The sequence below is a fragment of the Gopherus evgoodei genome, chromosome 5 (assembly GCF_007399415.2).
Source record: "Gopherus evgoodei ecotype Sinaloan lineage chromosome 5, rGopEvg1_v1.p, whole genome shotgun sequence".
NCBI classification, from domain to species: Eukaryota; Metazoa; Chordata; order Testudines; family Testudinidae; genus Gopherus; species Gopherus evgoodei.
Genome location: NC_044326.1, coordinates 10,426,655 through 10,452,233, shown reverse-complemented (window position 1 = coordinate 10,452,233; position 25,579 = coordinate 10,426,655). Strand labels below are relative to the sequence as shown.

Sequence of the window (25,579 nt, the reverse complement as noted above, 5' to 3'; positions counted from 1 at the left end):
CTATTAATTCATATTAGTTAACAAACCATAGCATAACTCACAATGAATAAAAAGTCCCTCCCCAAAAAAACATTCTTAGACTGCAAAAATGCGGTAAATGATATTTCTGAAGGTATGTAAGAGAGCACCCTGGTTCTTCATGATAGTAATGTTTACATGATGAAAGATATCAGCGGCTGTAAGTTAACAATCTCTTCCAGGTATTAATGACTGGGGTATATGTATGCTCTAAGAATACACACATAATTAATATATTCATTATTTATTTATTTTAGTAGTTTATAGGCACTTCTAAAGTTTTTGTTATTGGAGTAACTGTAAAAATCTTAGGGTGCTTCCCTGTTAGTGTTGCCAATTTTCATTGGGCGTATTCTTGGAGGTTTCAACACATGACATAAGCTTTAATTAAAAGATTAATTTTTAATTCCTGGGGACTCCAGGAAAATCCTGGAGGGGTGGCAACCCTATTTCCCACAAGCATTTACCATGGAGCAAAAGATTGTCACAAACAGTCCCTTGAATTCACAGTCATTGGGTTCTATGCAGAATGGCAAATGTTCCCAGAACCAGGGCTGCCTGGAGGGTGGGGCAATTTGCCCCAGGCTCCGCAGGGGCCCCCATGAGAGTTTTTAGTGGGTCTTCAGCGGCAGGTCCTTCAGTGCCGCCAAACACACCTGGATCAATTGAAGGTCCTGCCGCTGAAGACCCAGAGCTTCTTCCGCTCTGGGTTTTCAGCAGCAATTCAGCAGCGGGGGCTCCTTCTGCTCCAGGTCTTTGGTGGCAGTTTGGCAGCGGGTCCTTCACTTGCTCTGGGACATGTTGCCGAAATGCCCTGAAGACCCGGAGCAGAAGGACTCCCGCCACCAAAGACCCGAGGCCTCCTGAATCCTCTGGGCAGCCCAAATCAATTCTTTTTTCAGCTCAGGCCAAATTCTACATACAAGTACATGAGTAATCCTGTTGACTTCAGTCAGACTATTCAAATGTTTAAAGTTAAGCACATACATAAATGTTTGTAATATTGGGGCCAAAAATAATATATAACAAATATAAGCAATGCATGACCTGATCAGTTCCCATTGATTTAATGGATTGATTTCATGGACCTTGAGGTGAATAGGTTTATAAATATTTGGCCATCTTTACTCACATATAGATAATAATTATTTATTATTTGAATTGCGGTAACATGTAAGAGCTCCAGTCATTGACCAGGACCTTGTTGCACCAGGTGCTGTACAATCCAATGACAAAAAGTCAGTTCCTGTTCCGAAGACCTTACAATAACATCTAATCCTTTTCCTGCTATTTTATTCTTTTTCGTCCCCTTTATTTCTCACCACAAGCCCATCCTGCAGTCTGTATGCAAGAGAAACTCCCATCAGTACTACTGGGAGAAATGATCTCTTATACTTAGAAGAAAAACCGATAGCAACCACAGACTCATCTTTTCCATTTCTGAGCTTTATGCATGATTAAATTTATTCATTCTAATCTGAATTTGGCACAAGAAACTCTTATATTAATTGGTATTCATTAGACACGACTCGCTTTAGTGGAACCTGTTAAAAAAATAAATCAACTCAAAATACAGTTTATTCTGCCAAACACCAAAATATATTTTATGTAAGAGGATAGTGGAGCTTTCTTTAATACATATAAGTTAGGGATGGAAAAGACCTATAAGGTTACCTAATCCAGACAATGTAAGATTCTTCTCCACTATATATCTGAAAGCTTTCTCTGATTCACTTTGAAGTGAATCAAATTAAGATGCATCTACTGCTTCCTTAAGGAAACTAGTGGACGGCCAAAAATTGCTCATCGATGGGATTTTTCCCCCAACTAATTCCACATATGTTTTCTTACTGCTTTATTTCTCCATTGTAATTCATCCCACTGCTTGTAATATATAATGAAATTTATATTTATAGTTGGGCTATATTTATTTATATAGGTTTTTTTTCTTAAAGCTTCACTTGCTCCATACACTCTGATGTATGGAAATTAAAAAAGATGGAACTCTGTAATGTGTATTTCCAGCTAGCCTGGTCATAAGAAGAGACTCACTGAAATTGTAGCTTTACATATGTGGACTTCAGAGCATATTGCCTTGGAGTATTTGTAAGGGATTATTTACTTGATAAATCATGACTGCTCCTCTGGTATCATGGAAATATGTACTTTAAAACATTTAAAAGGCATCTGCACCTGCTTTGTTCAGCAATGTACATGGTAAGAAGCACTTCTCACCATAGATAAGCTGCATACTGAATTTTTGTATGAAACTCACATATTTACCCAATATACTGCAACAGAACCCATTATTATGCATTTCTTAGGACTAAATTGTTAAAGTGAGCAATAGCTCTGTGATAGGCCACACAGGAGCTAGATTGTCCTCACAGGAGCATAGGGATCATTGTGTTCACACAAATTCTTCAGCTAGTGGAAGTATGTCACCCACATTAACCCAGTGAAAGTCTCTGTTCCCCCTATGCTGGCTAAAGTGTGTGTAGAAGTTTATGGATCTGCTACTATTGTCTCTAAGTTAAGGGACACATTTCCTTAGCTCAAGCAGTAGGGGTCCCCACCTTTAAATTCAGAGATTGTTCTGGGTTCAAGCCTCACAGATGGTCTCTCTCCAAGTGGTAATGCAAATGAGGCAGCAATTGGAGAATTAAGATTGTTAGTTCAGAGGCTTTATAACAGACTCATAAACATCTTGCCCCGAGAGATGGACAAAGAGACATGTTTTGTTATCTTGGGAAGCACCCCTGTGCTCTACGCCTCTATAAGCAGCAGGGTTTAAAGACTTTTTGGGATGGCATTAGCCAGAAGCAGTCCTTGCACAAAATACACAGTTGTGGTTGGCTGCTGTGTGACAAAAGCTACTTGTACCCTCTCAAACCATATGTACTCTGCCAAACCTGGCCAAAACTGTCCCTTAATGTCAACTATCACACTCACTTTAATTTGCCTTTTTTTAAATGCAGAAAGTTACTAAACTAAATTTAGAATTGATTGATTGACAAAATGCATTTTTAAATTGATGCTTTAGTTGTGGCTGATGTTGTTGGACAAGCATAAAAAACACAAACAAATAATGTCTTATTTACCATTGTTGCTCTAGCCATACATTATTATTGAGCATAGTAACATGTTTTGAAAATTGAAGCAAGAAACTCATTCCTCTCCAGTTCAGGCTTTCAGGCCATACTTGAAAAACTATGTGACAGTGATATTTGGCAAGTACATACCTTTGTTGCATCTATAAAACCCACATTCTGCATTTCAGTCTCACATTTACAGAGACTAGGATTTTCCTCTGCAGACAGCAGAAGTCAAAAGCAAAATTCAGCTGGAACCACAAACATTTGGATATGGATTTGAAGTTCATGGGTGAGTGAGACAAGGGATTGGTTCAGTTTATTTAGTATAGAGAAGAGGCAAGACACCGGTTCTGAATTCACAGACAAATCTGAATTTTCTCAAAAGCTCAGATCAGATCAGATCCCTTGGGTTTTGGTTCAGGCTGTGATCCTGCAAATACTTACAAATGTGCTTAACTTTAAATATGTGAGTAATCCTAACTGACATCACCTGGCATTAATGACGTGCATAAATTTAAGCACACGCGTAAATGTTGCAGGACTGAGGTTTATTAACAGAAACACAACAAGTTAGTTGATCCAATAGATAACAGTGTAAAAGCTTTTCTGCAAAGGTGGCTTCCAAAACACTCCAGGTAAACCAAATTACAATAAATACAGAAAATGTCTAACGCGGATGTTATAGAATTAAAAAAAAGTCAAGAAAAGCAAAAGTTAAAGTCCTCTCACCAAATGCTTATGATGCCATGTTGCACATAATTGTATGTAACCCCTATTCTTTTTTTTCTGTTTCATATGCAGATTATGAAACTTCTGTTTATTTTTCTACGTGTACTATCCAAAACACAAGATGTGCAAGATGTCTGAATTAATTTTGACAGAACTTTAATATTTGTATTTCCTGACATTTTTAAAAAATGTATTTTAACTATGCCACTTTTTTTTTATTTGAACACAATATTGCCTTCACATTAAAGTTATAGTATCATTTTTGTGATTTTTCCTGATATACTGGTGCTAATTCAATTCTCTTTCACAGAAAGCAAATTTACACATTTCTAGAAACAAGCATAGGAGACTCAAGTCACATAACAGTGTTATTGCTCAGGATCAGAAATATAAGCTTTGTTTGAGAACTTATCATTGATGCCATTAGAACAATATCAGTTTATGGAATTTACACAGTTAAACTGACTGATTTCTATCTACAGAACACATATGGCTCTCAATACCATAATACATTACAATTACCACGAATCTTGGTCTTCCCAGACCCATGCTAGTGTTCTAACCACTGAATCACCTTTCCTTTCTATGATTCATAGGTTCCAAGGCCAGGAGGGACCCCTGTGATCATCCAGTCTGACCTCCTGAATAACATAGGCCATAGATCGTCCCCCAAATAAATCCAAGAGTAGATCTTTCAGACAAACATCCAATCTCGATTTAAAAATTGTCAGTGAAGCAGAATCCACCACAACATTTGATAAATTGTTCCAATGGTTAATTACTCTCACTGTTAACAAATTACACCTTATACACTGCTCCAACTCTGAAACCTTATATCCAGTGTGACTTTGTCTAGTTTCAGCTTGTTTCACACACTGGACCATGCTATACCTTTTTCTGCTAAACTGAAGAGCTCATTATTAAATATTTGTTTCCTACATACCCACATAGGTACTTACAGACTGTAATGAAGTCATCCCTTCAACTTCTCTTTGTTTAACTAAACAGATTGAGCTCCTTGAGTCTATCACTATAATTCTTCTAATACTTCAAACATTCTCATGGTTCTTCTCTGAACCCTCTCCAATTTATCTTTCTTGAATTGTGGACATCAGAACTGGCCTCAGTATTCCATCAATGGACACACCAGTGCCACATACAGATGTAAAATAACCTCTCTACTCCTACTAGTGATTCCTCTGTTTATACATCTCAGGATCGAATTAGCTCTTTCAGCAACAATATCACACGGAGATGTTGGTCATGTGCAGCTGATTAACCACCATAACCCTCAGATCTTTTTCAGAGGCACTGATTCCTGAGATAGAGTGCCCCCATCCTGTTAGTCTGGCCTACATTTTTTGTTCGCAGATACATTTACATTGAGCCATATCAAAATGCTAATTGTTCCATAAAATAACATAGTAGATCCTGATGGAGCCCGAGATGAGACAGAAATGGTGTGGTTGCGCTGCTCGGGGTAGATATTTGGGAATCCTACCAAAGGATTTATATTTGCATAAAGAACTATAAATGTGCACATCATATGGATGGACCACAATTATTTACGGTGGTCAATGGGGTTATCAACAAGAAGTAAGAGGAAGAGTTAAAAAAAGCAAAATTCCATGAATGATCCACTGCCTAATATTGTCTTTGGAAGATAAATAACTGTCCAGCTTAAAGGGGGACAGAGTGCACTGATGTCACGAAGCACAGAAAAAAAAATGTTAATTCAGAATACAGCTTCTCCTTGTCTGACTGGTATTTTCCTAATTATTAATTTACTTAGCTGAGAAAACAACAGTCTATTGGGAAATTAAAGTATTTTAAACAAGTATTTCAAAAGTAATCCTAGTTGGTTGTCAGGCCTTCTCTGTAAAAGATGGCATAGATTCTCAGTCTGACTTGAGGAATTAATATGGAATTGAACATGATACCTTATTTAGCTTGAGGTGTTTGTCAAAGTCTGGTTCCACAAGCACCGTAAATTCTTTGTCAGATTATAAATATTTAATATTTCAATATTACATCTTAGTGCAGTATAAGAGTTGTATAAGTGTAACTTACAAAATTTCTACTCATGATCCTTATGTGGATAATTAAGAAAACATACATTTTTTACCGTAATACTGTAAAAGTACTACTGTGCAGTATGTTACATTGTTAGTTTTTCAAACAAGCAGATGTCATTCAAGTGCTTTGAGTCCAGTCAGAAAGATGCTGTCTGAAATATAAGAAAAACTGTCTTGGTAGTGTGCCTTCAATACATATATTCATATGCATGTATTTATTATGGTTGGGATTTTCAAAAGTGCCTAATGGATGACCAATGCCAATTAAAAATGAACGGAAATTGGTATTAAAATCATCTAAGTGGCTTTCAAAAACCCACCTTATATCAATCTCTAGCTATATATATATATATATATATATATTACATACACATATCAAAAATGGTAAAACAAACAAACAAACAAACAAAAAACCAACAAAAAAACACATGTTGAGGTTGCAAAGTTAAGTACTCATAATTTGGGAAATGCCAATATTAATGATGACCATGCAACCTTAATTTGGGCCCCTTATACATGGGCCTTATGCCAAACATTAGGATATACTACTTTTTCAACAGCACCACTGCCCCATTTGGTCCAAAGCATGGATGCTACAGAGTGGGTAGCTATTCAATATTTTGTTTTGTTTTGTCCACATCATTCAATGCATGACTCCATGCCTTATTGCACACCTACCACATCTTGCTGTCAGTACAGAATTACAACTTTCCTCATGGGCTTTTTTATGGCACTCATCCTCATATAATCAATGCCTTCACAGACATTAATGAATTTTATTTTCACAATATGCTGAGATGGTAAAATGGTATTATTATCCCCATTTTACAGATGGAGAACTGACGTATGTAGAGATTAGGACATAAGTGTCCTAATTTTTTGTGGTGCCCAATTCTCTTGAATAGTCAGAGAGTGAGAAAATGGCTCTATAGCCTAGTGGTTAGGGCACTCTCTTTGGAGGTGGGACATTTGGGTTCCATTCCCTGCTGCGATGAATGTTTATTTATGGCTACAAAGGGGAACAGTTGCAATAGGGAGAGACTGACAGAGCTACCCATCCCAGAATGCACTATGATCCAGTGCTTGGAGAACTCATCTGGGAGGGAAGAACAGCTGGGTACAAGTTCCTGATCAAACTGGGAATTCAAACCTGGATCGCTCACATCCAAGGTGAATATCCTAACGTCTAGGCTAATGGGTATAAGCCTACCACCTTCTCCTCCATTTTATAAATCTAGTTCTTTATTTCCTTTTTGTTAATTAAAAAAAAATGTTAAAAGGGCCTGAAACAAAATGGTTAGCTTCAGATCAAATGATTTGCCAATCATTCAGAAAAAAAATGGTTTTAGTTTGACCCCAAACAGGTTTTTTTTGGAACTGCCAGTGAACCAAAAGAAATCAGATATTCACACAGCTCTAATCTTGACCTTTACAATTTCTTCTAGGTCTTTGAGCTGTGGTGAACAAAACTGAAAGCAGTATTCAGGGTATTCATGAATATCCTCGTTAATGTACAGCCTAACAGCTTATCCATGGGCTGACTGCTGCTGTGCATTGAACAGATATCTATAATAATAACTAGATATTTTTGCTGAGAGGTTACATCAACTCAGAACCCATCAGTGTGCATACAAGTAGTTTAAATCACTTCTCTATTTTGTGAAATTGAATAAAATTACCTTTCTTGGGGTCCTTCCTACTTAGTCTTGACAGCTATATCAGTATTTTCCTTCTGGCAAATTTTGCTTCCTCACTATTGACCTGCTAATTAATATATTATAGCACACTGGCCACAGTGCTAACAGAACAGGACATCACAGGATTAATCTTTTTCCATGCTGAGTTCTGGCCATTTATTCTTTGCTTCTTATCTCTTAAACTTTTCTTAATCCACCAAGGGCCTTTAACTTTCACCCCCTGGTTATCCGTTTCCTAAACAGCCTCTTGTGAAAGACTATCAACATCTTTTAAAAATCTAAATAAATTACATTATATCCACTGATTCTCTTTTTATATTACATGTAACTTTTTAAAATTCTTTAAACAATGATAACAGATAAGGAAAGTATAATTTAACCTTACAGAAGCCCCGCTGATTTATCAGTCTCTTGTGAGACTCATTTACTTGTTTTATAACTCTATGTTGAATGGTTTTCCAATCTATTCCTCATAGTACTGAAGCATAGTACTCTCTGGTTTATAATTCTCAGGGTCACAATAAGGACTGTTTTGAAATACGGGTATAATGTTGGATATCCTCTAGTCTTTTAGTATAACAGCTGTTTGGAATGATAAATTAGATACGGCTGTTAGTTGCTAAGATACTTAGATCTTTAGTCCTTGATTCATCAAAGCATTTAAAAACATGGTTCAGTGTGTTCTTGATTTCCTTCAGAATTCTTGGAAAAAGAGCCTCTGGATCTTAAGGTGATGAAACTCTCAAACTGAAATATGGTCAACTGAAGCCCAACAAAATAAGAAATTAATACTGATCACTTACAAATATTCGCCATCCTGGAATTTTGTAACTCTGCCTTCCAATCTGATATCTCTTCCACCACCACGTCTAATATGGAGCTTATCTTCTTTCCTCCCAAATGTTCCCCTCTTTTCTGTCACTGCTGACAAAACTCACTATTACTCCTGTTAATTCATCATGGGGGCATTTTTGAAGTCTTGTTTACCTTCTCCCTGCATGGCCAGGCCCTCAGCAATCATGTTGTTTTTTCTCTTATGATGCACATCTCAAAAATTTGACTTTTCCTTTTCACCCATATTTCTTAGTAAACCTCTCTTGCACATGTTCTCCTATTCCTACCTATTTTCAATACCATTTCTCTCCTTCACTCCCCCATTCGTTCTCCTTCTCTTTTTAGCCTCTGCAAAGGTTCCCCTGGTCCTTCCCTATACATTTCAATCTTCTGACTTATGAAGAATTCTACTGCTCTGGCCTCATTTCAGACTCTATCTAAGCTCATTCCCTGTGCTCTGCTTAGCCATTCTCCAAACATTCCCTTTGCCTGCTCCACAATCTTTGCCTTTTTCCACAACATCCCTAGAGTCTGAACAGCTTCGATGTCAATATTCACCAAGGTCTTTATCTAATGCTCATTGAAGTCAATGTGACTCTTTCCGCCGATTTCAATGAGTGCTGGACCAGTGTCCTTTGCTCACTCTCAAACCACTCCTAGAGATCCATATGCTCTACAAGGCCAAGCTTGACTGACATCCAAATGCAAATCCACCTAATTCTACCTGTGTTAACTGTACGGTCTTCGCTCTCTATTTTTAGATTTTGAGCCCTTTCTGGCAAGGTCATGTTGTATGTGTTTATCTTACTTTTTACATTGATGGTGCAATATAAATGATACATAATAAGATTGCAATATGGCAAATAGAAATGAATTTTTTTTGTAAAATAAAAATAAAATAATTATTTGTTTTATTCCACAAACAATAACAATCTGGCAACTGATAGCTACACCTATTATCCATTGGAATTAGTGGCATATATGTGAAAAAAAATACTAACACAATGCTCACAAAGGCAAATACATCTGAGAGAGATTTTACATTATTATAGTTATTCTTAATAACCACATTCTGTTCTATTAGTTGTAAAGAGAAAGCAGAACTAACTATACAGGGAATAGCTTGTAATACAAAGAAAACTAAAATCCATACCCAGTTGTAGAATGCGGTACATGACAAAACAGAAGATTAAACTCTGGGGCCTTGTTTTCCCACTGCAGATAACAATTAACATCCATTGAAAGCCATATGAATTTTGCTTTTATATTTCTCAGAAGTCATTTAGATTTTACGGTTTCATGGTTTTTGTCTTAGATTTCTGCAACTGTCACGAAGTGGGAGTCAAGCATCTGCTTTGTTTTTAAAGGGAAATGAAACCATGTCATTATTCAAGAGGATTTAACCAGCATGTCCTTAATTAATGCTAATATCAAAGACACTGGGGGCATAAATGTGATCAGAACAGGCTCTAACAAGCATAAGAATAAAGGTCACCAGTCAACTAAACATAGCCAAGGAAGCAATGAAAAAATGAAACATATAACAACAAGAAAAAAATTGCGAACAAAAAAACCCTACCCATATCAGGAGATTTTTTTTAAAAAATCACCATTAAATTAAAATGAAGAAAGGATGGATTATGGGTTATAAATTATTCAAAAGAGATCATTAAATGAAATCTAGATATCAGGTACCAAATTCACATCTTATGTAAATAGGTGCCAGTTCCCTAAAATCAATAGAGGTTTACACATCAAATATGAAATCTGTTTTCAAAAAATCTCACCATACTGCTGCTCAACTGGTCTAAATCAGCATAATTACACTGAATTTCAGTGGAGCTATGTTGATTTAGACCAACTGAGGATCTGGCCCAGTATTTCTTTGAACACCCAGTTTAAAAAAATGCACAAGGCTCTGGTATCCCTGAAAAACTACACTTTGCAATTTGGGCTTTTTACAGCTCAACAGCCAGATGCATTTCTTGAGCTGAGCCCTCAAAGAGTAAATAATAATAATCAAGGAAGTGACAGTTCTATTTTTTCTCACTATTATCATTTTAATTAGTTTCCCTGAGACTACAAAAGCTCTTTCTTTAAAAATGAATAAATGTTCAATTAAAAAAGATTAGGGACTTACCATAGTGTTTCACACTCATAGCTATTGAATCCACTAGGATCCCACATGCATGTCTATGGGCAGAATCTGTCCCTATATACTAATAACACTTTATCCTTCTATCACATCTTCTCAGGATCGCCAAGTGTTTTCCAGACATTACTAAATTAAGCCCCATTGTAAGATGATAGTAATATCATCATTTCACAGATGAGGAAATCAAAGGAAAAAGTTGTTAAGGGATTTTGCATAAGGCCCCACAGAACCAAAAACTTCTGACTTTGTTGAATCCAGACCTGGAGGGAATATGAGCCTATGGGCACAGAACTGAGTTCGCAGGGGCTCTCCTCTCAGCTCATCTGCTGACTCATTATGTGACTTGGGCAAGTCATTTCACCCTTCTGTGTCTCAATATAATAATCTGTAAAGCAGGACTAATCATACCTTTGTAATGTGTTTTGAGAACTGCAGATGGAAAAAAACACTGCACTGTAGTAGTACAAAATACTATGAGCCACATGCTCACCTGGTGCAAATCAGTGTAGCTCCACAGACTTGCACACAGCCAGGATTTGTGCCCGTGTTACTGTTTTCTGGCTCACAGTCATGTGTGCTTCCACTGAAATGCAGCTCCTATTCTTCAGTGGTTTGCTTTCTGAGCAGTGGCCCAGGGGCCAGCAGAGAGAGAGCTGAAAGCAGAGGAGTTTGACTGGAGCTCTGTTGGAGAAGAACAGAGGCAAGCAAACCCCTGTTCCATAGTGGCTGTAAGTGAGTACTTAAGAGTCTGCTTGCTGGTTTGCTTTCAGTTTGCAAAGTCTGGTAGGGGACAGAGTGTACTGAGGCTACGTCCAGACTACCCGCCATATCGGCGGGTTAAAATCGATTGCTCGGGGATCGATATATCGCGTCTCATCTAGACGTGATATATCGATCCCCGAGCGCGCTTATATCGATTCCGGAACTCCATCAACCCCAACGGAGTTGCGGAATCGACAGGGAGAGCCGCGAACATCGATCCCGTGCGGTGAGGACGGGTGAGTAATCCGATCTTAGATATTCGACTTCAGCTACATTATTCACGTAGCTGAAGTTGCGTATCTAAGATCGATTTCCCCCCGTAGTGTGGACCAGCCCTAAGAGAAGCAGAGCCTTTGATTACAGCTGAACCTTGATTAGAAGACGTAGCTTCCTTGCAGCCAGCCAGCAGCACAGGAGCCACACCTGTACGTCTGAAGTGCCACCCGATGGATCCAATGGAAGAGAAGATCTAATATTAGGAGATGGCGCTAGAAACTATGGTTGAGTTTCATAGGAGATTTGAGCAGGTGATGAGGAAAGTGGCTTGTGGAAGCACGTGACTATGAGAACAAAAAAGAGGGAAAGACTAGCTAGTGAAGGAGAAATAGACCTGAAGAATAGATTTGATGAGTCAGAAAATGGAGCGGAGAGGCAGTCAGTAACAGAAGATGGGAAAGAAAGGAAGTAGAGAAAGTGTGAAAAGCCCTACAAGGAGAGGGGAATAGACCATGGAGATAACCAGAGTTTGGAGTCCCAAGAACATAGAGGAGGACTATCAGAAGATTGCAAGTGAGAAGAGAAGACAAGACAACTTGCAGTCAGAATGTGTAGAAGCAGAAAGCCTGCCAACAATCAGTGGGGCCATGGGACATTCAAGCACTCAACAAAGATAAGGCTGTTGCAGAGAAGCTAAAGGAATTCTTTGCATGGGTCTTCACTGCAGAAGATGCAAGGGAGATTCCTACACCCAGGCCATTCTTTTTAGGTGATAAATCTAATGAATCATCCCAGACTGAGGTGTCAATAGAGGATGTTTGGGGACAAATTGATACATTATATAATAGTAAGTCAGCAGAACCAGACAGTATTCATGTAAGAATTCTGAAGGAGGTCAAATATGAAATTGCAGAACTGCTAACTGTGGTATGTAAGGTATTGCTTAAATCAGCCTCTGTACTAGATGAATGGCAAATATCTAATGTAACACTTCTTTTTTTAAAATGCTCTAAAGGCAATGCTGGTAATTACAGGATGGTAGACTAACTTTGGTACCAGACAAATTGATTGAAATTATAGTAAAAGACAGAATTATCAGAAACATAAATGACAATGATACATTGGGGTGGAGTCAACATAGCTTTTCTAAAGGGAAATCTTGTCTCACCAATCTATTAAAATACTTTGAGAGGGTCAACAAACATGGACAAAGGTGATCTAGTGGATGTAGTGTACTTGGATTTTCAGAAAGCCTGTGATAAGGTCCTTCACAAAAGGCTCTTAAGCAAAATAGGCAGTCATGGAAAAAGAGGGAAGGTCATCTCATGGATCAATAACTGATTAAAAGGTAGAAACAAAGAGTAGAAATAAATGGTAATTTTTCACAGTGGAGAGAGAAAAAAAGTGGGGTGCCCCAAGGATCTATATTGTGATCAGTGCTGTTCAACATATTCAGAAGTGATCAGGAAAAAGGGGTAAACATTGAAGTGGCAAAAGTTTGGAGATACAAAATTACTGAAGATGCTAAGTCCAAAGCTGACTGTCCAAAGAGATCTCACAAAACTCGGTGACTGGACAACAAAATAGCAGAGGAAATTCAGTGTTGACAAAAGCAAAGTAATGCACATTGGAAAACATGATCCTAAGCAGACATATAAAATGATAGAGTCTAAATTAGCTGCTAAAGTGATCTTAGAGTCACCGTAGATAGTTTGCTGAAAACATCTGTTCAATGTTCAGCGGCAGTTAAAAAAAAACTAACAGATTGTTAGGAACTATCAGGAAAGGAATAGATGATAAGACAAAAAATATCATAATTCCACTATTTAAATCCATAGTACGCCCACACCTTGAATACTACAAGTAGTTCTGGTCATCCCATCTCAAAAAAATTATATTAGAATTGAAAAAAATATAAAGAAAGACAGCAAAAATGATTAGGGAACAGCTTCCAAATGACGAGAAATTAAAAAGACTGGGACTGTTCCGTTTAGAAAAGAGACGATTAAGGGGGGATATGATAGAGGTCATGAAAATCATGACTGGTGTGGAGAAAGTGAATAAGGTAGTGTTATTTACCCCTTCACATAACACAAGTACCGTGGTCACTCAATTAAATTATTAGGCAGCAGATTTAAAACAAACAGAAATACTTCTTCACACAATGCACAGTCCACCTGTGGAACTTGTTGCCAGAGCAGGTTGTGAAGGTCAAAAGTTCAACTGGTTTCAAAAAAGAATTAGCTGAGTTTATGGAGGGTAGATCCATCAATGGCTATTAGCCAAGATGGTCAGGAATAAAATCCCCACGTTATGGGTGTCTCTGCACTTCTGACTGCCAGATATAGGGACTGGATGAAAGGGGATGGATCACTCAACAATTGCCCTGTTCTGTTCATTCCCTCTGAAGCCTCTGGTGCCAGACTCTGTCAGAAGACAGGATACTGGGCTAGATGCTCATTCTTATGCTCTTATGTTCTATTCTTTCCCAAGTGTAAGGCTGGTGGATCTTAACCACATGCTCAGGGTATACTTATCGCTGTATTTAGCGTTGGGAAGGAATTCCCCTCCAGGAATTGAATTGTTGGGGTGGTTTTTTTTTTTTTGGTTTTTTTTGTTTTTTTGCTTTCCTCTGCAATATGGGACACAGGTCATTTGCTGGTTTGAACTAGAGTAAATGGTGGAGTCTTTGTAACTTGAAATCTTTAAATCAAGATTTGAGGACTTCAGTAACTCAGCCAGAGGTTATGCACCTTCTACAGGACTGGGTGGTTGAGGTTCTGTGGCCTAAATGTGCAGGAGATCAGACTAGAGGACCATGATGGTCCCTTTTGGCATTAAAGTCTATGAATTTATAGTCACAAATCTACTTCTATCTTATCAGAATAAGATAAATAGTGACTTTGATCTTGAGGATGGAGCAGGGGATTGGAATTAGGGAACTGGGTTCCAATTTCAGCTCTAGCACTAACTCACACAGTGACTGGGGTAAAATTTCTTCACCCTTTGGGTCTCCGTTACACCCTTTGTAGTCTGGAGGTGACGATGCCATTGTGAAGCACGTTAGTATCTACTGATAAATGGTCCAATACTTGGTCAGACGAAAGTGGTATTAATATGATTATTGCTTTCGTTTCTCCTGATTGTGTTGTCTTCAAGATATACAATTTGCAAAAAGGACATTTCCACTAAAGAAGGAAGCAGTTAGGGTGGTAACCTAGTGATCAGGAAACCAAGGTTGAATTCCCTGTTCTGCCGGAGACTTTTTGTGTGACCTTGTGCAAGGCATGTAGTGTCTCTCTATGCCACAGTTCCCCACAAGTAAAAGGAGTTAATAGCAATGTGCTCATGGTGATGTTGCGAGGATAAATATATTAAGAATTCTGAGTTGCTAAGATACTACAGTTATAGGGGACATATAAGTACGAGAGAGAGAAAGCGAGAGAGAGCGAGAAGAATGAACTGAAATGCAGGCTTTATAATACAGTATCTGTCATTTGGAGCCCTTTTTCTCTATTTTAACAGGTCCAATTTTTCCCAGATCTCACAGAAGGTCTTGGAAAAGATGCACTTAATATAATTAGCACTCTGTTACAATTCAGACTTTATTAAAGAACAAGTTAACTATGCAATGTAAGTATTTAATGTCCCTGTTGTAGATCCATTTTGTGTTTTTATCATTGTAAATTAGTTCTATTGAAGATTAATTGAACACATTTTACATAAAATTGTGCCAGAAATGTTAGCATAATAAAAGTCTTAAAATTAATTTTGTTCTTTTTAACAATTAATTCATATTGTTCAGAAATCGCTCAGTATATTTTGCTGGTTTTATGAAAGTCTGTTGACCCAAGAACGCAATCACATGGGACAGGTCATATCTCCCTTTTGTGAATCCATGACAATTGCTTATTGCTAGAGTTTACATTATTTTGTTCATGAAATGCCCTTTCTAAAGTTACGGTTAAAAATCTTCATTCTTGTATTGATTATGCAATAAATACGGAATTAAAATAACCACTTTCTGATCCTCTTGTATTTCCTTGACTAAGAACTATACAAAGATTTTCTATGGAATCACACTATGGTGAGAGGATGACCATCCCAGCATCTTCAAAGGCATAGACGCCAGATTCTCACTCTCTTGGAACACAGGACTAGAAGTGACGACCTGGGCCATGAAATCCTATCACCTGCTAGCACAAGCAGCCCATCTTATACTCCCATTTATAAATGTATCAAATTCCATCCTAAACCATTTAGGTTGTTTCTTCCCTACTATTCTTGTTGGAAGGCTGTTCCAGAACCTCACTCTGATGGCTGGAAACCTTCTAATTTTCGATTTAAATTTATTCCTAGATAATTTTTACCCATCTGTTCTTGTGCCGTCATTGTCCTTAAACTTCCATAACTGTTCTCATTCCCTTGTTTTTGCCCCTTTGATGTATTTATAGACAGCAATCATATCCCCTCTCAGCCTTTGTTTTGCTAGGCTAAACAAGCCAAGTTCTGTTTGTCTCTTCTCATAAAATAAGCTCTCTAGTCCCAATCATCTCCTTTCTCTGGATTTATCCAAATATAAGCCAGAGAGGTGTTTAGGGGATGTATGCTGATTAGGGTTAAGTGGCAGGGTATATGCTACTATGTGCAGATCATGCTCCCAAACGCTAAATCCTCTTTTGAAACGCCCCTCCACAGGTCAAAGCAAAGGTAGATTTCACCAGTTTTGAGGAGACAAAGTTTGTTTTCTAGCCTCCTCTAGTGCTGATCATATACTGAAAGATGTACAGTCAGAATCTGGGATTCAATCCTTAATCTCCAGTGAAGGGACATAGAAAGCAGAGCTACTAAAAGTTCATCTTCCTGGTTTCATTCCTGGGGCCACACTGTTCAATGGGAACAATAAAATAATCATAAATTATAATGCATATATCAATATATTTTGTTAGCTTGCTTTATAGCCTGATTTATATATCAAGAATTAACAAATATGCTACCAGTGATAAAGGATTCACTAGGTTGCAGCAACAAACCTGATTCCTTCACTCTAACATTACAGTTACTTGTATTATCTGTTGTTACATGTGTTTGAATTGCTCACTGGTTATTTGTCACAACTGGAAGTATCCTGGTGAGTGCAAAGCCTAGATCAACTACTGTGGTCCATAAGTATATGAGTGAGAACAGGAGTGGAAAGGGTTTATGATTCTGCACACAGTCCTTCAATGAAATAACTATGAAATTTAATTACTTTTAAAATATCATCATGAACTGTCAGTCATTCCAAAGTACTTTCACTGAAACATTGTTAATTCTGAGGTTTTCTTAGACCTTTGGAGAGGATATGAGGTTTTTAAATTAGCCTTATTATTTAGATTTATTTTTTCTGTACTTTTTTTCAACATGTCAGTGTGTATTTTTTATTGTTTTGTTTTGAAACATGAACTTTATTCACTAACAAGCAGATCCACCCACACAGAGAGATCACAGATGCTCTTCTAAATTACAGTCTTGAAAATATAGATTTAAACTGATTAGGAACTTCATGTGTTAGAAAGATTAGTTAGAATAAGCTTACCGGTTTCTGAGAGCAATTTTGTAGCTTCCAGTACCTTCTCGGTATAAACTCCAGCTTCATAGTTTTCCATCTCTGCATTGATGATGTGAATGACTCTGGCTGCACGGCCACGGATTGCACCTGCAGTTCTGTCCAGTGTATCAACATCTCCCTCTTGGAGGGCGATCACACATTTATTCACATCCTCCAGAATATGGTTTTCTGCAGAAAGAACACAAATGATTTTTAGTTCATAGCTAGGCTTATATGTGTATACTGCAACTGTTGAGTCATAAAGAATAATTTGTCTGTTCTGAGTACTTTAGAATTATGGAATCATAGAATCACAGAGATATAGGGCTGAAAGGACCCTCAAGAGGTCATCTAGTCCAGTTCCCTGAGCTGAGGCAAGGCACAGTAAACCTAACCCATCCCTGACAGGTGTTTGTCCAACCTGTCCGTAAAATCTCCCAATGATGGGTATGCCACAGTCTTTCCTGGAAGCCTATTCCAGATCTTAACTATCTTTATAGCTAGAAAGATTTTCTTCCCTAATATCTAACCTAAATCTCCCCTCCCCTTAACACATTTGAAGACTGTTATCAGGCCCCTATTCAGTCTTCTGTTCTCAAGATTAAACATGGTGAGGTTTTTTTGTTTTTTAAATCTTTCCTCATAGGTCAGGTTTTCTAATTCTTTTACCATTTTTGTTGCTCTCCTCTGGATTTTCTACAATTTGTTCACATTTCTTAAAGTGTCTTGCCTAAAACTGGACACAATCCTCTAGCTGAAGACTCATCAATGCTTAGTACAGTAGGACAATTACCTCCCATGTCTTATTTACAGCACTCCTGTTAATACACCCCAGAACAATATTAGCCTTTTTCACGACGGCATCACATTTTTAACTCATATTCAATTTGTCATTCACTACAACCACATATCCTTTTTAGCAGTACTACTTCCTAGCCAGTTATTATTCCTCATTATATAGTTGTGCTTTGCTTTTTCCCTCCTAAGTGTAGCAATTTGCACTTTTCATAATTGAATTTCATCTTGTTGATTTCAGATCAATTCTCCAATTATCAATGCCATTTTGAATTATAATCATCTCCTACAAAGGGCTTGCAGCTCCTCCCAGCTTGGTATCATTTGCAGATTTTATAAGCATAGTCTCCACTCCATTGTCCAAGCCATTAATTAAAATGTTGAATAGTAGCAGACTCAGGACAGGCCCCTGAGGGATCCCCCTAGATATGTCCTCCCACTTTGGCAGCAAACCATTAAAAGCTACTCTTTGAGTAAGGTTTTTCAACCAATTATACACCCAACTTACTGCAATGTCATCTACTCCAGATTTCCCTAGTTTGTTTCCGAGAATGTCATGCAGGACTGTGTCATATCTGACTAAAACACAACAGCTTACAATATTATTACCACAGTACTTTAGGCCATTTCTGGGGGATACTGTAGTCTCTTAATAAGGGTACATAATAATGTATGGTGCTTTACATCCCAGGTCACTGTTTTGAATCTGAACCTAGGTCAGTACTGACCAAAATTAATTTCTGTCCAATGTCTGTTTGGTGACTTATCTTGTGTTAAATAGGTTGATTAGGTCTTCTCACCACAAAATTCACCTACATAACTAGCATTACTTGGCACCACTATTCAGAGTTTCAGCAGAGTAGACAAACCAGTGAACTTACTTATCATCGAGACAGAACTACCCCCTCACACTACACACTGTCACTCCAGAACAATCTTGAGGCACAGACGGATCCAAGAATTACTTTAAGGGTAAGTATAGCTCTTGGGATTTCCAGGGTTGTAAATCTGGTACTTTTCTCAAACACTGAAATTCACTTCAAATATCAACTCAAATTAAATTAAATTTAAGAGTTACTAAAATAACAAGAAATACAACTGGAGTATAATATGGCCATACATTTTGTATATGTATTGACAAGAAGTCAATATTTGGAAGATTAGTCTGTTTACTACTGAAAATATTTAGGGTGTGAGTCTCAAAGGTGTCTAAAGGAACTAGGCACCCAACGGTTACTGAAAGTCAATGAGAGTTTGGGACCTGTTAGTTAGGTTTACATCATGGGTACAATTCACTCTTGTGAAGAAAGTTTGCACATGCTCAGTCACCAGGCTGTGGTAGTAGCATGACATCTGAGAGCATGGCAGTCCAACGTCCTGACCCCTAACCTGCATCTTCACAAGAGACTCTGTAGAGAAGGCACTTTAGTAGGTAACTTTCTGGTGGCTGGGGAGCACAGGCGATTGATTCTTGGCACAATTAAGTCAATAAGAAATTTGTCACTGAGTGCAATGGAGTCAGAATTTCACCCCAGAGCTCTTTGCCATGGACACATTGGGCTGGGTTCAGTTACCATTTGCTGTCTCACATCATTTTGTAATATAATAATCTTTTTTTACCTTTGTAAGTACTATTGTGTATCGTCTCTACTACCTCTCCCCCAGGAGTCTTGTTAGGGGGGCAGTAGAGTGTCTTTAGAAATAATCCTGGGGAGTGAGAGATTTTTCAGGGGTTCCTCTCCATACCTGTGCTAATGGAATCAGCAGTGGAAGAGTAGAGGGATCAAGAGCTGGTTTGTGTGTCCCTCATTGTATTCAGAACCAGGAGAAGTGAAGGACTCCATGCAGACAGCAGGAAGTGGAGGAACAAACAGTTCATCCGCTTCTCACCAGACCAGGAACAGAAGTGGGAAGCTTTTATAGCAGGGAACATGCGCCTAAATGTCAGTGATTGTGCGTATCATGATACTATACTAATAAACATATGGCAAGATCAGCTGGAGTACATTATTGTAGCTCTACTGAAAGTAAAGGAGATACACCAATTTACACAAGCTGGCTGCCAGGTTTTATACACTGTGGTATATAATGTGTGCCTTACACAGCACTGTCATGTGTTGAAGCTGATTTTCTCTAGCACGGAACACTGTCCTTGTCTCTCCAATCAACACAGTTCAAAAAGGCATTTCAGCAATGAAAGTGATATTTGAATTTTACATTTGGCTAATCTCAGGCAAATCTGAGGTGCAACTTCCTTTCCTGCCAGTACCATCACAAATGAGCTGGAGGTAAAATGATGTACCTTGTAGTAAGATGCCATGATCAGTAAAGCAAGGTTGATCATTTAACCAACTGCTTTTTTAGCCATTCCAGGGTTACAAAAATAGACTAAAATTGTCATATGCCTTGCCAAAGATCCCAGGGTTCACTCATTTACATTTTCCAGAAAAGTTAACAATGTTGCATTTCAAATTGTAACATTTTTGAATGAAAACTGAAATTCTCCAGTGTTGTGAATGAAGGTCATTTCAAAGGGAAAGTTCTCTTCAAAAAAAGTACATGAATACATTTCAAAAATGTTCCTCTGCTAGATTTTTTTAAAACCCATTTTGCTTAACACAGCATGCCCACATTTTGCCTGAAGTGAAACACTTTTAGAAATACGAATGGACAATGTATTTGAAATGTAAAGCGTTTGATTAAAATTAATCTCAGCCTCCTTCTGTAGCCACTGCACTGATAAAAATGTGCCTTCAGTTGTGGCATGGGGTAATAAGTGGGGAGGGGTCACTTTGTCAGAAATTCTTAACCAGTCACCAACCAGTTTTTAATACTTTAATGGTTTAACAACTAAAACTAAGCTATTCCTTCTTTGTGTGAATTTCTGATTGAAGCCAAGACTTCAGAGCTCACTGCTAATAAAGCAGAGTTCTCTAAACAGTGTGGGATAGTACATCATTATTAAACAGATAAGAAAAGAAAATATTGAAAAGATAGACCTGAACTGAAACCCCAGATTTGACCCACCTTGGAAAAATTTGGATCTGGTTCCAAGTTTTGTAATGTAAGCTTATCCCCAATAAATATATTATGAGAAAAAATTGATTTTTGAAAAACACAGTCAGTACAAATTACCCCTGGGAAGAACGTGCAATTTATGGATGCAAGTGCTTTGCTTTGAACAGTAGAACAAAAATAAATAATCAAATGGCAGCTTCTCAGCTTGTGGATTGTATCTATAGACCACAGGCTTGGTTCGTCCACTATTTGTAGAGCTAGGTCTGCTCAAAGGTGCTTGCCAGCTCCAACTGTCAAATCAAAATATACGTTCTCCCAGGTTCTGCAGGACCCAGTTTTTGGACAGTCAATTTTCGTTTCCTTGTCATGGCTTGTTGTAAGCACTCTGCACTGGGGTTGAATCGTGGAGTGTAATCAGGCTCAACAGCACCATTTCCTTGTTACCAGGAATAACATGATGCAACCAAACAGAAAAAAAATTGAAAATAAAGGAATCCTTTCAAAGGATGAATAAGCCACCCCCCCACACTCTATTTAAAAATTGTATTTTTGAAATGTGCACTTCAGATTACAATTTCACACACTGACTGAATTATGAAACTATTCTACTTATTTCCAGTTTGAATCTGGGTTTATTGTTAATAGCATATGCCTCAGGAGAGAAAAGTATATATTCAAAATCTTTGCCTAATCTGATGTTAAGATCCAATAATGCTTCATCTGCCAAGATTCACAAATAGAGAGCAAACGCATAACAGAAATAGAGATTTTCCTGTTCCTTGGAAACGAGAACTGTTTACATTATTTCACCTAAAATGTATCTTTTCTTTTTTTCTAAGTTAGCTGTTATTACTTTTTTTTTACACAAAAGTAGTATAACTGGATTCCGCACAGTTGACAAGTTGTAGCAGGTAAAAACGTATCCCTTTCCTAGGATTTAGTATTATTCATGAAAGAATCATCACAGAATTTAGCCCATGTTGTCTCCCGAGGCTTGGCTGCTCTCAGAGATCCTCTCAAAGGACTGTTCAGCCCATACTCTATGTCCTTTTCTCATAACAGCCAATTCCACCTACCTTATATCTTGATAGCATAACAAGCTACCTGCAACAGTGAGTCAAACACACAAACAAACAACGTTTTGTAGCAGGATCACTAGCTGCTTATAGCTAGATTGTAACTTTACGTTCTGCCATAAGGAGTAGTGTGTATTTACACCTCCCCAGAAGCAACAGGGAGAAAAGACTGTGAACCAGACAGTCCAAATCCTTTTTCCTTTCTTTCCTGTATTTGGGTGAGGAGTAAGATAATTTACCTCTTTTTGTGGAACAGCTTGCTCTCTACTGTGTTCCTGCCCAGCTATTCTGGTGGGTGAGCAAAGAGGTGAAAGGTCACATTAGGTATCCTTCAACTTGCCATTCTTTCCCCTTCCCACCCATTTGCTTGCAGTGATGAGTCACAATCTGAGAAAGACTATGAAAGAGAGAAAGGCATCCTTTCTCTCACTCTGGGGTAAGGGCTGTGACAATCAAGAATGACATTTGCAAACACTGGCGGCAGCCTGTTACAAGACATTAATACATGTAAAAAGAGCGGTCCAAATTCTTCTGTACTTATGGGCAATAGAGACAGGTCCAGCCAAAACTCTTGGCATGAACACCTCTGAACTTTGGGGACACCTGAAATCCCAACCCAGACCTGGATTCAAATTTTGCCTGTGACCTATATCTTTATAATGAGCTTAAACAAACCCTGAAGTCTGGGAGGCTTGGAATCTGGAACCAACTCAGAATTATGTGGCTTGAAGCTGTCTCTGCTAATTACAGCAAAGGCAGAAATCCTGCACTGTGGGGAAATGGATTTGACAATCTAATAGGTCTTTTCCAGGCTCAGTCCTCCCCTACATTTGAGTTCTGCTAGGTGCACGTTGGGGGAGTGCATCAGAAAGCCAATTATAACTCCATAATTCACTGGTTGCCTGGTCCTTATATTAGTTAGAACAACTAGTGTGTGCACCGGAGTGACCGGCACAGGAGTTACTGGCACAGTAGTTACCTCTGACAGGTTTTTTGCGAACAGGGAGTTTCGCAAGGGAGTTCTCCAGGTGAAGGAGGAGCAAATACAGCATCTGTGGGGTAAGTGACTGTCTGCAGTGTGTGTGTTTGTTTGTGTTTGGGGGTTACTTGCTGTGTGCTGAGCTTGTGTTTGTCAGTCTGTTTGTCTGTTTTGGTTGTTTGAAGGACCGTGTGCTGTAGCTGGCTGTTGGAGGCTGAGCTACAAAGGAAGGTTTGAAAGCTAGAAGCCTCTGGTAATTGGCTGAGCATTCACTCAGGCCAGGGCTTTATAAAGACGCACACAAGCGACCAGGGAGCTTTGCGACCCAGGGGCTGCTAACAGGGAGTTTCGCAAGGGAGTTTTGGAAGGGGAGTAGGAAGGGAGCGGGGGTCCCTTGTGGGTCCTATCCGTGACCCGTTAGTCCCTTGAAAACCTATAAACCATACATCCAAAACCTTTCTCTTTAAAGCAGAGCAGAGCGGACAGGGAGCTGCAGACAGGGGAGTTTGAGAGGGAGTTTGACAGAGGGAGGCTTATGATGGTTAGGAAGACCCGCAACACATGTGCCAGCACTGCTTCTGTCTCCTCCACCTGTGCCTGTAGCCAGACAGAGCACCAGAGGAACATGGCTGCTTCTACCCAGATTCTGGTGTGGTTTTGCAAAGACTGTAACTTGCAATTTCCACCAAATGATATCCAGGCTGGGGGTGGGGGGGGGCATCCAATGTGAAAGGTGCCTACTGGTGGAATCTCTCAGGCAGCAGGTGGGAGAGCTACAGGAGGAGGTGCTAGGTTGAGGAGCATCCGTATTCATGAGCAATTCCTGGACAGTGTCCATGTGGAGACAGCTGAGGCAGCTGTCCCAGTTCACAGGACTGCTGACACACCACTGGTGGAGGAGGAGATGGCTCAGGGTAGACACTGGCAGCTGGTTACTTCTGGCAGCAGGCAGTGCTCCACCCCTGCTGCGAACCCTCCCGTTATGCTCTTCTTGATACAGGAGAGAAGGAATCACCCCCTATAGTAAAGGAGGAGAAGCCTCGTACCCCTAAGGCTGGGAGGTCTGCTGCCACCACTGAAAATAGGAAACGTAGGGTAGGGGTGGTCAGAGACTCTCTGCTGAGGCGGACGGAGGCGCCCATCTGTCGCCCTGACATTTCATTTCAGGAGGTATGCTGCCTGCCGGGGGCCCGTATCCGAAATGTTACAGAGGTATTGTCGAGGATTATCCGGCCTTCTGACTACTACCCCATGCTACTCATCCATGTGGGCACAAATGATACTGCAAGGTGTGACGCTGAGCGGATGAAGAGTGATTACAGGTCTCTGGGAGTACGGGTGAAGGAGTTTGGAGCGCAAGTGGTATTCTCTTCGATTCTTCCTGTCAAAGGTAGGGGCCCGGGCAGAGACAGATGCATCATGGAGGTGAATGCCTGGCTGCGAAGATGGTGTCGCCAGGAGGACTTTTGGGATGCTATTTGAGGAAGGACTGCTAGGCAGAGATGGCATTCATCTTTCAATGAGGGGAAAGATCCTATTTGCACACAGACTGGCTAACCTAGTGAGGAGGGCTTTAAACTAGGTTCGACGGGGACAGGTGAGCAAAGCCTACAGGTAAGTGGGGAACATGAAGACCTGGGAGATGGGTCAGAAACAAGAGGGAGCGTGGGCTATAATGGCAGAGAGAAAGGAGGGCAGGGCAAAACTGGGAGGCAAGATCAAACCAGTATCTTAGATGCCTATATACAAATGCGAGAAGTATGGGTAATAAGCAGGAAGAACTGGAAGTGCTAATAAATAAATACAGCTATGACACTGTTGGCATCACTGAAACTTGGTGGGATAATACACATGATTGGAATGTTGTTGTGGATGGGTATAGTTTGCTCAGGAAGGATAGACAGGGGAAAAAGGGAGGAGGTGTTGCCTTATATATTAAAAATGTACACACTTGGACTGAGGTGGAGATGGACATAGGAGACGGAAGCGTTGAGAGTCTCTGGGTTAGGATAAAAGGGGTAAAAAACAAGGGTGATGTTGTGCTAGGAGTCTACTACAGGCCACCTAACCTGGTGGAAGAGGTAGATGAGGCTTTTTTTAAACAACTAACAAAATCATCCAAAATTTGATGGGGGACTTCAACTATCCAGATATATGTTGGGAAAATAACACTGTGGGGCACAGACTATCCAATAAGTTTCTGGACTGCATTGCAGACAACTTTTTATTTCAGAAGGTTGAAAAAGCTACTGGGGGGAAGCTGTTCTAGACTTGATTTTAACAAATAGGGAGGAACTCGTTGAGAATTTGAAAGTAGAAGGAACCTTGGGTGAAAGTGATCATGAAATCATAGAGTTTGCAATTCTAAGGAAGGGTAGAAGGAAGTACAGCAAAATAGAGACCATGGATTTCAGGAAGGTGGATTCTGGTAAGCTCAGAGAGCTTATAGGTAAGGTCCCATGGGAATCAAGACTGAGGGGAAAAACAACTGAGGAGAGTTGGCAGTTTTTCAAAGGGACACTATTAAGGGCCCAAAAGCA

General features: G+C 39.2%; 1 protein-coding gene across 4 annotated transcripts in view; it reads right to left on the bottom strand.

Annotated features, from left to right (window-relative positions):
* The window catches only part of CTNNA2 (catenin alpha 2), an 818,238-nt gene that overhangs the window by 58,143 nt on the left and 734,516 nt on the right, over positions 1-25,579 (bottom strand). For all 4 annotated transcript variants that reach the window (XM_030563913.1, XM_030563912.1, XM_030563911.1 and 1 more), the window contains one exon: positions 17,160-17,360. In XM_030563913.1, coding sequence (XP_030419773.1) covers positions 17,160-17,360 — 201 coding nt within the window. The remainder of the gene's footprint in view (positions 1-17,159; positions 17,361-25,579) is intronic.